We start from the raw sequence: 13207 nt of genomic DNA on the forward strand, positions 1-13207 counted from the left end.
ATGTTATTCAGGAAGTGACCTACTGTCACCTGGCTTCTTTTAGAAAACTAAAAAAAATGGTCAAATGGCACTTCCCTTTTCCTCCTCCTAGTCCACCGGAAGCCAGTAGCAGGCTCTGCTGCTCACTGCCACACTCAAGTAAACATTCTGACTCCTTTGTACAGGAACGCTCACCTTCCCAGGCCACTCTTCCATCCCTCACCTGCTGACCTCAGGCTGATCTCAACACTCCCCCACTGCTCCAACCCAACCTAATGGATCTGAGATAAAAGGCAGGCAGGCTGCAGGCCAATGCCAGTGCTGGGACGCGAGAACTATGGCACACGCTTGTCAGTGTCTCCTGTGGCTCAGGGCTGTGAGCAGAATATACGCACAGACAGCAGGGGACTCAGACACACCTCTTCCTACTGGGGCAGGGTCAAGACTGGCCACTCTGTTCCCAACACCAGAAGCTTTAGGTGGTGGTGGTTTGAATGGGAATGGCCCCATAGGTTCATATATTTGGATGCTTAGTGATCAGGGAGTGACACTACTTGAGAAGGATCAGAAAGATTAGGAGGTGTGGCCTTGTTGGAGGAAGTGTGTCACTGGGGTGGGCTTTGAGGTGTCAAAAGCCCACATTAGGCCAGCAACTCTTTCTCTGCTCGTGGATCAGGAATCTCAGCTCCTGCTCCATCACCATGTCTGCTTGCATGCCGCCATGCTCCTGCCATGATGATAGCGGAATAACTGTAAGCAGGCCCACAATGAAATGCTTTCTTCTATACAGGTTACCTTGGCCATGGTGTCTCTTCACAGCAATAGAAGAGTGACTAAGAAAGACACTTTGTCATTATCATCAAGAAGTGTTCAACACAAATGATGGTAGCAAAAAAGAAAGCCCATGAATTTCCTTGACAACCATGCTGCGTGTGCAGCGACTCAGCTCCCAGGCTCCATCACACAGCTCCGTTGGTGGCGTGGATCTGATGCCTATGTGGAGCAAATCTGATGTCCACCTGGTGTGTCTGGGCATGTGGCCTATAGGGGAGGGGCAGCTGGCCTTTAGAATAGACTTTGTCAAATACGCTATAATGTGTTGTGTCCCTGGGGGCTATCATCACCCAGCTAGGTAACTCTTGTTAAAGGTCAACCTATGAATTTCCAGCTTTGATCTGGAAGTTCCAACCCCCACTGAGGCTTCGGTAACTGTCACGCCTACAAGGCGGGGCTGAGAGAGGACCCTGAAGACCCGAGATCCAGATGGGCCAGTTCTCTTGGCTCCTGGACCCTGGACGCTGGAGGTAGACCGAGCAGAGTTCTCCAGAGAATACCGCCGGACTGCGCCACACCCTTCCCAGACCCTGTTACCTATTCCTTCACTTGTAAGTTACCCCACAAAATAAACCTCCCTTTTAACTACGTGGTGTGGCCATAATAATTTCACCAATACTAATGTATAAACCAGAACGTCTCTTTAGGAAGGAAAAACAGAGATAGCTCAGTAGTTCAGCGCACTTGCTGCTCTCACAGAGGACCCAGCACCCACTTGATGGCTCAGACTCACCTCTAACTCCAGTTTTGGGGAATCTGATATCCTCTTCTGGGGTGCATATATCCACACAGGAGAATAGTCACACATAAAAATAAATAAATTTTTAAAAAACAAAAAGGAAAAGGGGGCTGGAAAGATGGCTCGTTGGTTATGAGCACCTGCTGTTCTTCCAGAGAATCTGAACTCCCAGCATCCCCGTGAGGTGACTCACAACTGCTTATAATTTCAGCTCCAGGATATCTGATACTCTTCTCTGGCTTTCACACATACTGGCGCGCACACACACTCACCCCCCCCCCCACTTCTAAAAAAAAGGAAAGAATGGCATTCAGGAAGTTGGGAGGTGAATTTATACAGACAATGTGTCAGAACCCCCGAGGCCCCACATCGTAACTTCTTTTCAGATTATCACAGTGTTCTGTCTCCTTGCTTGGAACACCTTACCAAAATCCAACAACAAAATGAACAAGCTGGACTCTCCTCACCTGACTATGTCCTAAGGGGAATTGAGATGGCCAGGAGCCAATCACAGGGAACAGAAGAGCTACAGAATCCAAGAAAGAGGAGCCACAGCAAGGTTAATTACTATTTAAATATTGGACTCCTTTTGTGTGCTGGTGCTTTCCCTGGCAGATGTGCTTTCAGGAAAATCAACAGAACAGCGGGGTCTGGAGTCGGAGGGCAGCATGGGCAGGGGATGGCAAACTGCATCTCTTTCAGGGGGGTAAAGTAAGTAGCCTCTTTTCTCAACAGTCCTCGATATCCAGAACACAGGAGGAGTCGTCAGAGCTGAAAGGTCAGCTGGCACTCAGCTCCAGACATCATCACAAAGACGGCCACATCAACATCGCAAAGCCAGAAGACAGAGCAAGTGAGACAACCTGAGTTCTAATTCCACAGTCAGTTCACTGACGTTCAGTTCTAAGATGGTGTTCACCCAAAGTCTGAAAAAGCCGGGTATAGCTTCTGGACCTGCCTGCCTACGACCTCACAAATCACCTGCCTCACTCTGTAAGGATACAGCAGGCCACAGTTGTCATGTGGTCTTATCACTCTGCTCCCACAAAGCAGAACCACATGGGTTGGGAAAAATGGACCCTCTATGGAATTTTCTAGAGTGGTCTTTGGGGCCATACACTTTACTTGGAGACATTTGCAATAATTGGTCTTAAAAGAGAGAACATGAGAACCTGGTATAGGAGCTCCTGTCTATAATTCTGGCTATGTGGGAGAGTGAGGCAGGAGGATTGAGTTCAAGACCACAATAAGACCTTATCTTGAGAGAGAGGGGAGCGTGCAGAGTGTGTGTATGTGTGTGTGTGTCCCATTTTCAAGTGTACACCCCAGGTTGGCATGAGCTTTCTGGCCACACACTCTACGCACCCCTTGTTCATCCAGCTTGAGCAGCTGCTCCGGGACCTTGGGGGAGTTGGCTGCCTGCCGCAGGCACTGGATGCTCAGCTCCGGGATAACAAACTCCAGGACTTCCTTGAGGGGCAGGCCCCGGGCAGTGCCATGGCGGGCTGTGGAGGGAACAGCATCTTCTAGGATCGCTCCTCTCAGAGTTGTGAGCTGGGGCAAGAGACTCCAGTTAGTACTTGCTGCTGTTTATTCACAGAGGATCTAACAGTTTAGCAAATGGAAGCAAGATACTCCATCTGAGACATAAAACCAGCATTGCTCTATCAACAACTTCACATAGGGATGGGGAGACACCAGGAGGGGAAAAAAGATGAGACAAACAGATGAGACCTGAAGAATGAAGGAGACAAGTAATTAACCCTGAAGCTCTGAAACCCCAGACAGGCTACTGAGAAGGGACCACAGGACATGTCCACAGTACATCCTCCTTCTCCTGTCTCTACATTTTTCTCTTCATTCCTTTCTACTCCTGGGGCTGCATGTGGGTGGCTAAGATGGGATTGCTGGACCAGTTTCATGATTTGCTGTATACCTTGGAAGTCTAGTGTGGTGTTCTCAATGAGAATGGTCCCCATAGGCACATGTATTTGAATGCCTGGTCCCTGGCTGGTGGAACTGTTTGGGAAGGATTAGGAGGTGTGACTCTGTTGGAACAGGTGCATCACTGGGGGCAGGCTTTGAGGTTTCAAAAGTCCATGCCATTCTGTTAGCTCTCTGCCTCTTGCTTGTGGATCAAGAACATGAGTTCTCAGCTACTGTTATAATACCATGCCTGCTTGTTTGCTGCCATGGTCCCTAGTAACCATGATTCTAGGGATTCTAACCCCCAGTAATCATGAGCTCCAATAAATGTTTTCCTTTATGTTGCTTTGGTTATAGTGACTTCACAGCAATAGAAGGGTAAGTAAGACACCTGGGTCACCATTCCAAGCTGTCATGATGGGGAAAAGCCACTGCACTGTGGCCTCATCTTCTGCATTTGGTTTTAAACTCATTTCCAAATTCTGATGCAGACTGTGCAGCTCACATCTGTTCTCATGTCTCAATCTCAGAACCTTCCATCTTTACCATGCAGTGGGGCTGGTGTCTGACAGGCACGCAAAACCAATATGGCCACATGTCCTTCCAGCCCACACCATGGCAGAGCATCTTCTTGTGCCCGGCTGGCCTCATAGTGAGTAAATATCGAGATCACTGCACACATTGTGCAGCTAAGTAGCACATCAACCATCCTGAGGAATCGGATTCCCCTGCACTGCATGCAGGTCTGGGTCCTTTGGCCCACAAAATCAGAGTGGGGCCCATTTAGTGGGCCTTCCAGAAGGTGCTGGCTGACCACTTTAGGTCAGACAGAAAAAAGAGGCTTCTCTGGTCTCCTTTGCTTCTGTAAGCATGGTGACCCTGTATGTCTCAACTGGTATTGCAGGTGTCCTGGTGACCTGGGCTCAATGCTGACTATGTTCACATGGGCTAAGCCCTTTCCTTGAGTGACAGCTTTGAAGACAGACCTGTGCAGACTAAAGTTAAGATAGTAATTAAATGTAAATAATTGATGAAACCAGCTGTTGTGATGTCTGTCACACTGGTCACCTTCCCTGAGGTCTGTGGCAGAATGGCTAGTGCAGGTTACGGGCTTTATGAGTGCACACAGAACACTGTGTACGTGCCAGGTGTCCCTGTGACCACACTCAGTTCCCATGGTGGTAAGACTATGGCCACCTAAGATCCAGGAGAGGCTCCCAAGTATTCACTTCGGATAAAAATCATATAACGGCCTTTCAGAGTCTTTGAGCATTAGACAACTGACATTAAGATTAGGTTTTCCAAAACTTAGCTAAAGTGGCAATGAGGATGGACTTCCCACAGCAACCTCTTACCTCACTTGTCCTGAAGGCCACCCTGTAGTTGAACTGGGACCCTTCTTTCTCCTTGGGATCTTCCACCTTCTCCCTCCGGATGCTGACTGCCACGGGGCCAAGGTTTTCATCTATTCCAAAGTAGTTCTGGTGCTCTGGGATTCAAAAGAGCAGAGTCAGCGGAGAGAGCAAGTGATGCAGCAGCATTGGTTCATGTCACAAGTCCCCAGGGAAGTGCCACAAGCCTACACCATGATCCCTACGCACAGGTGGAATCTTCCGGTTTCTTATACAGATATGCTGTCCTGTCTTGCTTCAGCTCACTCGCCGCCTCTCTGTTTAACTCTGCTTTTCACTGTCAGTATCATGAGGGTCTCTACCCCAAAGCTGCCAATCTGTAGACAGCACCATCAGCAGGATGGGTGGCCATCCTCAGCTGCCTCTGGGTTTAACTCTGCTTTTCACTGTATCATGAGGGTCTCTACCCCAAAGCTGCCAATCTGTAGACAGCACCATCAGCAGGATGGGTGGCCATCCTCAGCACTGCGGAGGGGCACGATTCCTCAAGAGTCATCACTGAAGGCTGCACTGCTCCTTCCATATGGAAGGCGACCTTCTCCGACTGAATGAGACTCCTGAGGTTACCCAATGAGCCACTCTGACTGGTCAGAGTAATCTTAGCCATCAGTGGAGTGCCAAAGGTCACCCTGTCATTAAACTGTCTCTAGTGTCTAAGGAGAAATTTAGTGGCAGGAAACTCATGATGATTACTGGGCTGTGAAGGTCACTGGTCCTACAAATCCAGCAACTCCCTCCACCGAGCTGTCAGTTCACCTTTTCTTTCCCATAAATCCCTGGTCCTTGAAAGCGACCCAAGTCACACAACACCATGGCAGGAATGGACTTTGGGGTATGCCATCTACCAGGCACAGGGTACCACAGGGCACACAGTCACCAGCCTTCACTCATCTGCATAACAGCCACATGCCAGGCGACATTTAGCAGTGGGGACACAGGGGGACATTCAAGGAAGCAGTCCCCACTCACAATGTGAATCTCCTGGTTAGAACCCTTCCAGTGATGGGACACTCCTTGCCCCGTGGACTACTTGATCTGGACCACAGAACAACGAGGGGTCACCATGCCCCATTGCAGTTTCCACACTGACTCGTGTCTGCAGAAACAGCCCATCTTACTGCAGCACAGTAGAGGCAGTTGGGCTGTGCAGAACAATTGCCCACATGCCCATTAACGCAGGTGAAGAGCGTGTCTTCTATCGCTGACAGCTATATCACAGTATTCGTGCAGAGCAGGTAGTAGATGTGAACCTTCAGGAACTGTTCATTCATCCCTCAATGTGAGCCCCAAGGAACTGTTCATTCATTTCTTTAAGAACCACAGCCAGGTCAGTTCTCAAAGGGCTGTTTCCTTAAACACTGATTTTCTTTCACCCTTATGCAAAACACCACATTTATCCCCTGTGAATGTCACCTTCTAGGTTTCAGCTAATCTTACCCAACTCTCGGATTTTGAGTTGGGGAAGCCTGCAGACTCTGAAAGGCTCTGCAAGCCATGCTTTTATGCCCTGAGAACTTCTGGAGAGATCTCATGTTGCCAAAGGGGCAACTGTCTGCTCCACTCCAATCAACACTGCTCAAAATGGTTCTGAAATAGAAACTATTCATTTTATACTGATTGGGGAACCAGACTAATGTAACACTGGCATTTTGTCCTTCTGGAACCAGGCAGGGCCAGGAGCAGCAAGGAGGCTCCTTTTGGGGCTGAAGGTGAGTCAGTTTCAGAATGGAGAAAGCCTGTGCGGTGGGTACAGTATGTGCTGACACCAGCCAAGACAATGGTCACAGACCTAACTCCAGTGTCACCAACTCATGTCAGGTTTGAAGAACGTGAGCAGCTTTTGTGACTTGAATCAGTAGTTTAAAAGCAATAATAGGAAGTTAACTGTTTATATCAGTGTATCTTGTTGTTCTTGATGATGTATTAGTGAAGTGCCAAAAACAGAGAGGCAGCGAATGAGGTGAAGCAAGACAGGACAGCATATCTATATGAGAAACCAGAAGATTCCACCTGTGCGTAGGGATCATGGTGTAGGCTTGTGGCACTTCCCTGGCACTCTCCTCTCCTCTCCTCTCCTCCCCTCCCCTCCCCTCCCCTCCTCTGCCCAAGGCACTGCACCAACCTGTCTTTAGAGCAGACACTGCATCAGCACCAAACTTTCCAAGCTGCAGCTAACTAACTCCCCTCACCTATTGGAGGCTTTACTGTTCTTGGCAACACTCTGTAGCAATCTGTGGTGGTCACTGGTCTTTCTTCAGATTTGACCTCTGGTTCAAGGTGTTTTAGGATACATGCCCCCCCCCCATATGTGTATGTGCATATGTATATATGTGTGTATGTATGTATATAGACATATATACCATATATATATTTCAAATTTACGTATTTCAAAATCTCAAATTTCTAACTGTTTTCTAACTGGCTGCTGAAGATTTTTGATCTGAGTTTTCCATTGGTATGTTCCCAAGTGACTGCCTGGGAAGATCAGTTGTGCCTACAGTCTTTTTAAGAAGACAATGGCACATAATACTCCACTGAAACAGAAGCCATATTTTGAAAAGCTGAAGAACTATTAGCTTCTTCACTAAAGATGACAAGGACACAAACTAGGGAGCAAGAGAATAAAGGAATGGCGTTCCTCCTTATAGCTCTTTCTGACCTATGTTGCAGCCACATCTTGCTTCCATTTCTGGCTCTGGCTGACTCACATTTCTGCATGCACATGCAGAGGTGAGGTTCCCATGGTCCACAGGCACCATGCCTGAGCTCGCAGATTGCATAGAGTTATGCCCACCAGTCTTTGCTAGGAACCTCACAGTGCCTTTGGTTTCAGCAAGTAGCCTGCAGAATGCCTGTATGTGTTTCTAAAGAAATTAACATTTTCCCCTAGATTTGAGAACATGCTGTCCAGCTCTTATATAGAGTATGCCCACAGACCATGAAGATGTGAACAGAGTCTATGTCCCCTCCCCCACTTCCCCAGAGGAAACAAAGACAAGGCTTTCAAAGGACATCCTGCATCCCTTTCAGGAAAGACCTGAGAATTTCGTCCTGAGAAGCCTGCCACTCTAAACAGAGGCTTGTGAGCAAGCCCTTCTGAGCTGTGTGCATTCAGACCCTTGCCCCCCGACAGCCTGGCCTTATTTTCAACCAATGAGCTGATGATTTCCATATTGTTTCAAGAGTGAATCAAATGAAATCCTTCCCTGCAGGATGGATGCTGTGAGGAGGCTGTTGATAAGTTGAATGAAAATCCACACATCACTCAAATATAACAGAACAGGCTAAAAAAAAAAAAATGGTTAATAAGATTGCAGTGTGAGAAATGAGAATCACAGCATCTTGGTGTATCCTGGATATTCCATCAAGAAGGGGAAAAATTCCTAACTCCTGTGAAGAAAAGGACTGGAATGTCCTGGGACCCCAGCTCAAGGCTGTTTCTAGGCTCTGCAGTATCCTGGAAAGCAGATTGACTGGTAAATCACCAAAGAGTCGAGCAGGGAAGGACAGGTGCTCTGCATGCTTAGGCCCAGGCTCAAGAGATAGATGAGAACAGCTTTGCCAGGTTGTGGTGCCCAGGTAAAGCACACTGCAAGGTCACAGTCGCCACCGGCTCAGAACCCCTGTCCCCAGGCCTCTGCCTCAGTCCCATGCAGAGGAGAGGCCTGTGATCACTGTCCTCTACAGTGCAGCTCACTGGTTCTCTGCCTTACAACAACTAGCTGGTTTTTGCACACTGCTCATTGGGGTGACATGCTATCGCCGGTGGCTCTCTGAACTCCTAGGACGGATTGTACATCACCTTCTCCCCTTCGAAACTGTGCGCCTGCATTTCCAATCAGTCTATCACTGTGCTCTAGGAGCTATGGACAAAATACAATAAATGTAGGGCAAATGGGTGAGTGAAGATCCTGCCTCACCACTTCACTGTGAAGTCATGCCCAGCCTGGAGAAACCTACGCTCCTGCCAAGGCTTCCTGCACTGTGAACCTGTTTCCATGCAGGAAAACTGAGGTATTGGTGCTGCCACACGCCTATGACCCAAACTTAACCAAAGCATTACTGAGCTTGGAAAACCCGCAGCACTGGAAATAGTGAAATGTGCCAAATACTACACTTGACTTCAAACAAAAACCCATGAGGCCCACGTTTCAGATGGGGCAGAAGAGGAGGGGTTAGGTGACTTGCTGCAGGAAATGATGTGCTGCGCATGTTAGAATGTAAACAGACAGCGGCAACAACAGCACTTTCAGGAACAGCTTTGGGGGATGACTTTATCTAAGAGGCAAAAACTAAGCCATGGGCTGGGGAGATGGCTCAGTGGATAAAATACTTATCGTATACAAACTGCACCAAGACTAGATTCCTAAACCCCACTAAAATGTCATGTAATTCCTGATAGGTAGGAAGAGGCAGAGATTGGGGGGCGGGGTGTCTCTCTAGAGCAAGCTGGCTGGCCAGGCCAATGACATCATAAGCACTGGTTTTTAACTGGGAGACCCTGTCTCTAAAAGAAGGGTGAAGAGTTCAGAAGGACTCCTGATGTCAATCTCAGGCCTCCAAATTCATGTGCACAAACACAGATGTACAACCATGTACATGCAAACACACATATACGTACATGTGCTAAAAAACAAACCGGTGACATGGGGGAGCCAGCATAGCATAGAGATGGACAATAGTTCCACCAACAGATGACACACAACAGCTTGTCATAAGGTACAGTTCCAAAGAAATCAGTGCACAACCAGAAAGACTAGGAACTGAGGGAGCCATCCCAGGCTGCCTTGGTTCACTGCAGCTTTTAGCAACATGTTCTTAGAAGAGGAAGACATCTCTGAGTATAAGTAACAGGCTACCAGGAAGGCATAGCTGTCTAGCTTCTGTGCATTCTCAGATGGGAGGGGACTAGTTCCTGAGCTCTCCACTTTGGCCATCAAGCAAGCCTCACAGAAACAGCAGCAGCATCCTTCCTATTTCTCCACAGCTGACCCAAGACCTGCTGAGGTCCAGTGTGAACAGGCCTTTGCAAGTTCTTAAACTGACTCCCTGCATCCTCATTGCCCGCAGCAGGAGAGCAAGTGTGTGGCAATGTCCTTTGGTGCCAGAGTCCCAGGTACAACTGGGTAGTTCCTCCTGTTAGGAGCTCCTGGACTCAGTAGGACCTCTGTTTGTACAGTAATGAGGGCCAGGGAGAGAGGCTATGCGGAGTCCATCAACGGTGCCCGCTCAGGGAGGGACGTGTGTCTTAGAAAGTACTGTTGCTAGGTGTCACTCTGTTCACCCATGCGAATCTAAGTGTTCAACTCCCTATTATTTTAGTCACCGACTGTATAAAATGGGAGGAAAAGGCAGGGGGCATGAAGTTCAAAGGAAACATAGTCATGAATCACTCAGTAGTGAGTTCGGGGGATTCATAAGACACACCCCTCCCCCAACCCGTGCCCCTGCATTAGTGACACTAGAGTGTGTCTGGAACCAGGTGGCAGGCTTCACCAGACACTCCTCGCCCCATCCCAGGCCCTTCTGCCTCTCTCCTCATCTCTTAACCATCAGGACAAAGCACTGCCCTTCAATGCTGGGCCTGCCTACAGAGGGGACAATGGCCTCTTTCAAGAGAGAAAGTTCTCACACACTTATGTAAGACTTGCAAGAGGGACCATGCTGTGTGACAGGCACTGCTCTAAGCCCTTTGCAGGACTCCCTGAATCATCAGCTCAGTTTAAAGACAGAGCTCGGTAGGGTATGAACCCATGAGTGTTGCCCACTGGCCCATCCTTGGTTATCAAGCATGGACTCCCCAGCCATTGACAACAGGCGGGCACTTCAGCCTTACGTCAAAGGGGCAGTTCCCGAGCCCCCATCCACAGAAGAGTAAAATGGTGCTGTGACAGACAGGGCTAATAGAGGGGTCTGGTTTCTGTTGTCGCTTTGCTCAGTACTGGCCAGTGAACTTAGGGTCCTGTGCATGGCAGGTAGGCAAGTGTGGGTGGTACAAACAGACCCAGCTCCAGCCCACAATAAACTCTCTCCTCTGACTCACTTAGACAGAGCATCCTCCACTCCAGTGCCGCAGAGGAAGGCTAGCACTGGGGAAAGGGAGCCTCTACAAAGAGCTGGGAGGAGCAGCAGGTGGAAGTCATGAAGACATGAACCGGAAGGATGTGAGGATGCCCCTGGTGCAGCTTCACTTGGGAAGTGCCACTGCCACCAACCCTTCTGTCCTGCTCCTTCTAAGTCGCCTCCACCTGACAACTGATATGACAAGAAGAAATCAAACGTGTCCTGTCAGGTGACATTTTATAAAGGAGGGAGGGAGGGAAGGAGGAAGACAAAGGGAGACTGAAAGGACAGAAGGAAAAAGTGAGGCAGGAAAGAAGAGATCGAGGGAAGGAGAGCGTCAAGGTCAGTGCTGTTAACTTCAAAATCTGGAATCACCTGGAAGATGGGCCTTTGGGATCATCTTCACTACATTAACTGATATAGGAAGATCCATCTTAACTGGAGTGAGACCATTCCCCAGACAGGGAATCCTAGACGGGATAACATGGAGAAGACAAGCTGGATACTAGCTTGCATTCATCCCTCTGTTTCCTGACTGTGGATGTGATGTGGCCAGCTGCTTCAAGCTCCTGCTGCCTAGACTTTCCGTCCATGATGGATTCTACCCTGACCGTGAGCTAAACTCGACCCTTTCTCCCTTAAGTTGCACTGTCCGAGTATTTCATGACAGCAACAGGAAAAGAAGCTAAGGGAGATAGGGAGAGCATGAACTCATGGCTGGCAGCTGCACAGGAGTCCCCAAAGAGTCAGGAGCTGAATCTGGGATGTTTGCAGGACTCTTCCAAGTGGCCTGTGCTACCAAGGAGAAGCCCCAGAGACAGGACGGGCAATGCAGAGCAAAGGCCTTATCTTTTCCTCCTGGTCATCACCAGAGAGTGAGGGATGTTATTGCTGCTGGCCATGCGTACCGTCATGGCCATTTCCTTTCAAACTCTCAGGAGGATGCAGAAGGACTTGCTTGGACAGGTCATGCTGCCAACTCTGCTTATGGTGGCCAGCCACTCCCTGGTTGACGGGTTCACAAAGTCACTGAAACATCCTTTAGTGACTGTCATGGGACACACCCTGGCATCAAGAGCCACCTCTGCACATCCATGGCCCAGGACTTACAAAGCCTACATAAACATCAGACAACCCACAGTACCAGGGGTTTCACAAGGAACAGAGAAGAAAACAAAAGGTGCTTTAGAGGTTTATCAGCAGGTCCCCGAGAGCTGTAGAGAAGAGCTCTGAAGGGGAGAAGGGGGAAAGGCAGGCAGCTATTTGCAGAGCCCAGCCTTAGAGCCTGTCCTGGCGGGTCTGCTTTTAACCAGTGACATCCACTTGCTGGCAGGCTCGTAGGAGCACCCTGCTCTGCCTTGTCCAGGGACTGAGGCTATGGGGTTAGCGTAGTCTGTACAACTGAACCCTCAGACTTTGGCCGCCAGTCTGGTCACTAATGACTCCATGCAGACACCTCTGCTGCCAATTTTAACTCAAGTCACACTGGGGTCACAGGCAAAGAGCTAAGCCCTGAGGAAGCAGGAGTCCCCCTTTGCACTGAAGCCCTAAATCTTTCCCTTGAGGCTACTTCCCCCTCAGCCTGGAGCTTATTAGGCTTCTTCCCAGAGGACAGCCATGGAAGCAGGGGACCTCATTCTGCTGGCTTTACAGAACAGTCTAGAACTCCGCTTTCCAGCTACTTCCTAGGTCCTCGGCTAAGCCCCTAATTGGGGATGAATCAAAGACCCTGGCACTGCCAAGCAGCACAGCTGTATCCCTCTCCGTTCACTCCAGGGTGTGTACACACAGATTACTTCTGGGAGCTTATTAACTTACTTTGTGTACTGACCTAAATAGTCTGACAGTGTCGCTTCCAACGACCTCCAGTGCCTCCATCAGCAATCAGAAAGGGCAGAGGAAGTAAGTCACTGCAGAGAGGTCTTCAAAACAAGTGGCAGATGAGCACAGAATCCACCTCCCGGGACAGACCCTAGTAAGTCCAGTGGTGGCAATGGTCTGGACAGTAAACGTGGCTCCTCTCACACATACTCTGGATGTGAGACACAGTTTGAGTGGGAAGCTGTAAGCATTTGCACCACAGGACCACAGAATCCTGCCTGATGCCCTAAACTCTGCAGCACTCAGGTGCCCAGATGCTGGGCTGCTTATGGACTTTAGAGTGTGACAAATCTAGATTTACTTCATGTGCCTCATTTCAGCTGTGACAATAGTCTTGGTGAGGAAGGCTGCTCCTCTCTGGTCCCTTTTTGAA

The 13207-nt window shown here is 49.1% G+C and overlaps 1 protein-coding gene across 5 annotated transcripts in view; it reads right to left on the reverse strand.

Moving 5' to 3' along the window:
• The window catches only part of Sipa1l2 (signal induced proliferation associated 1 like 2), a 169080-nt gene that overhangs the window by 68607 nt on the left and 87266 nt on the right, over positions 1–13207 (reverse strand). For all 5 annotated transcript variants that reach the window (XM_076572340.1, XM_076572339.1, XM_076572338.1 and 2 more), the window contains exons 4-5: positions 4834–4967; positions 2918–3106 (exon numbers count right to left, since the gene is read on the reverse strand). In XM_076572340.1, the coding sequence (XP_076428455.1) occupies positions 2918–3106; positions 4834–4967 (323 nt within the window). The remainder of the gene's footprint in view (positions 1–2917; positions 3107–4833; positions 4968–13207) is intronic.

The sequence above is a fragment of the Peromyscus maniculatus genome, chromosome 5, assembly GCF_049852395.1.
Source record: "Peromyscus maniculatus bairdii isolate BWxNUB_F1_BW_parent chromosome 5, HU_Pman_BW_mat_3.1, whole genome shotgun sequence".
NCBI lineage: Eukaryota > Metazoa > Chordata > Mammalia > Rodentia > Cricetidae > Peromyscus > Peromyscus maniculatus.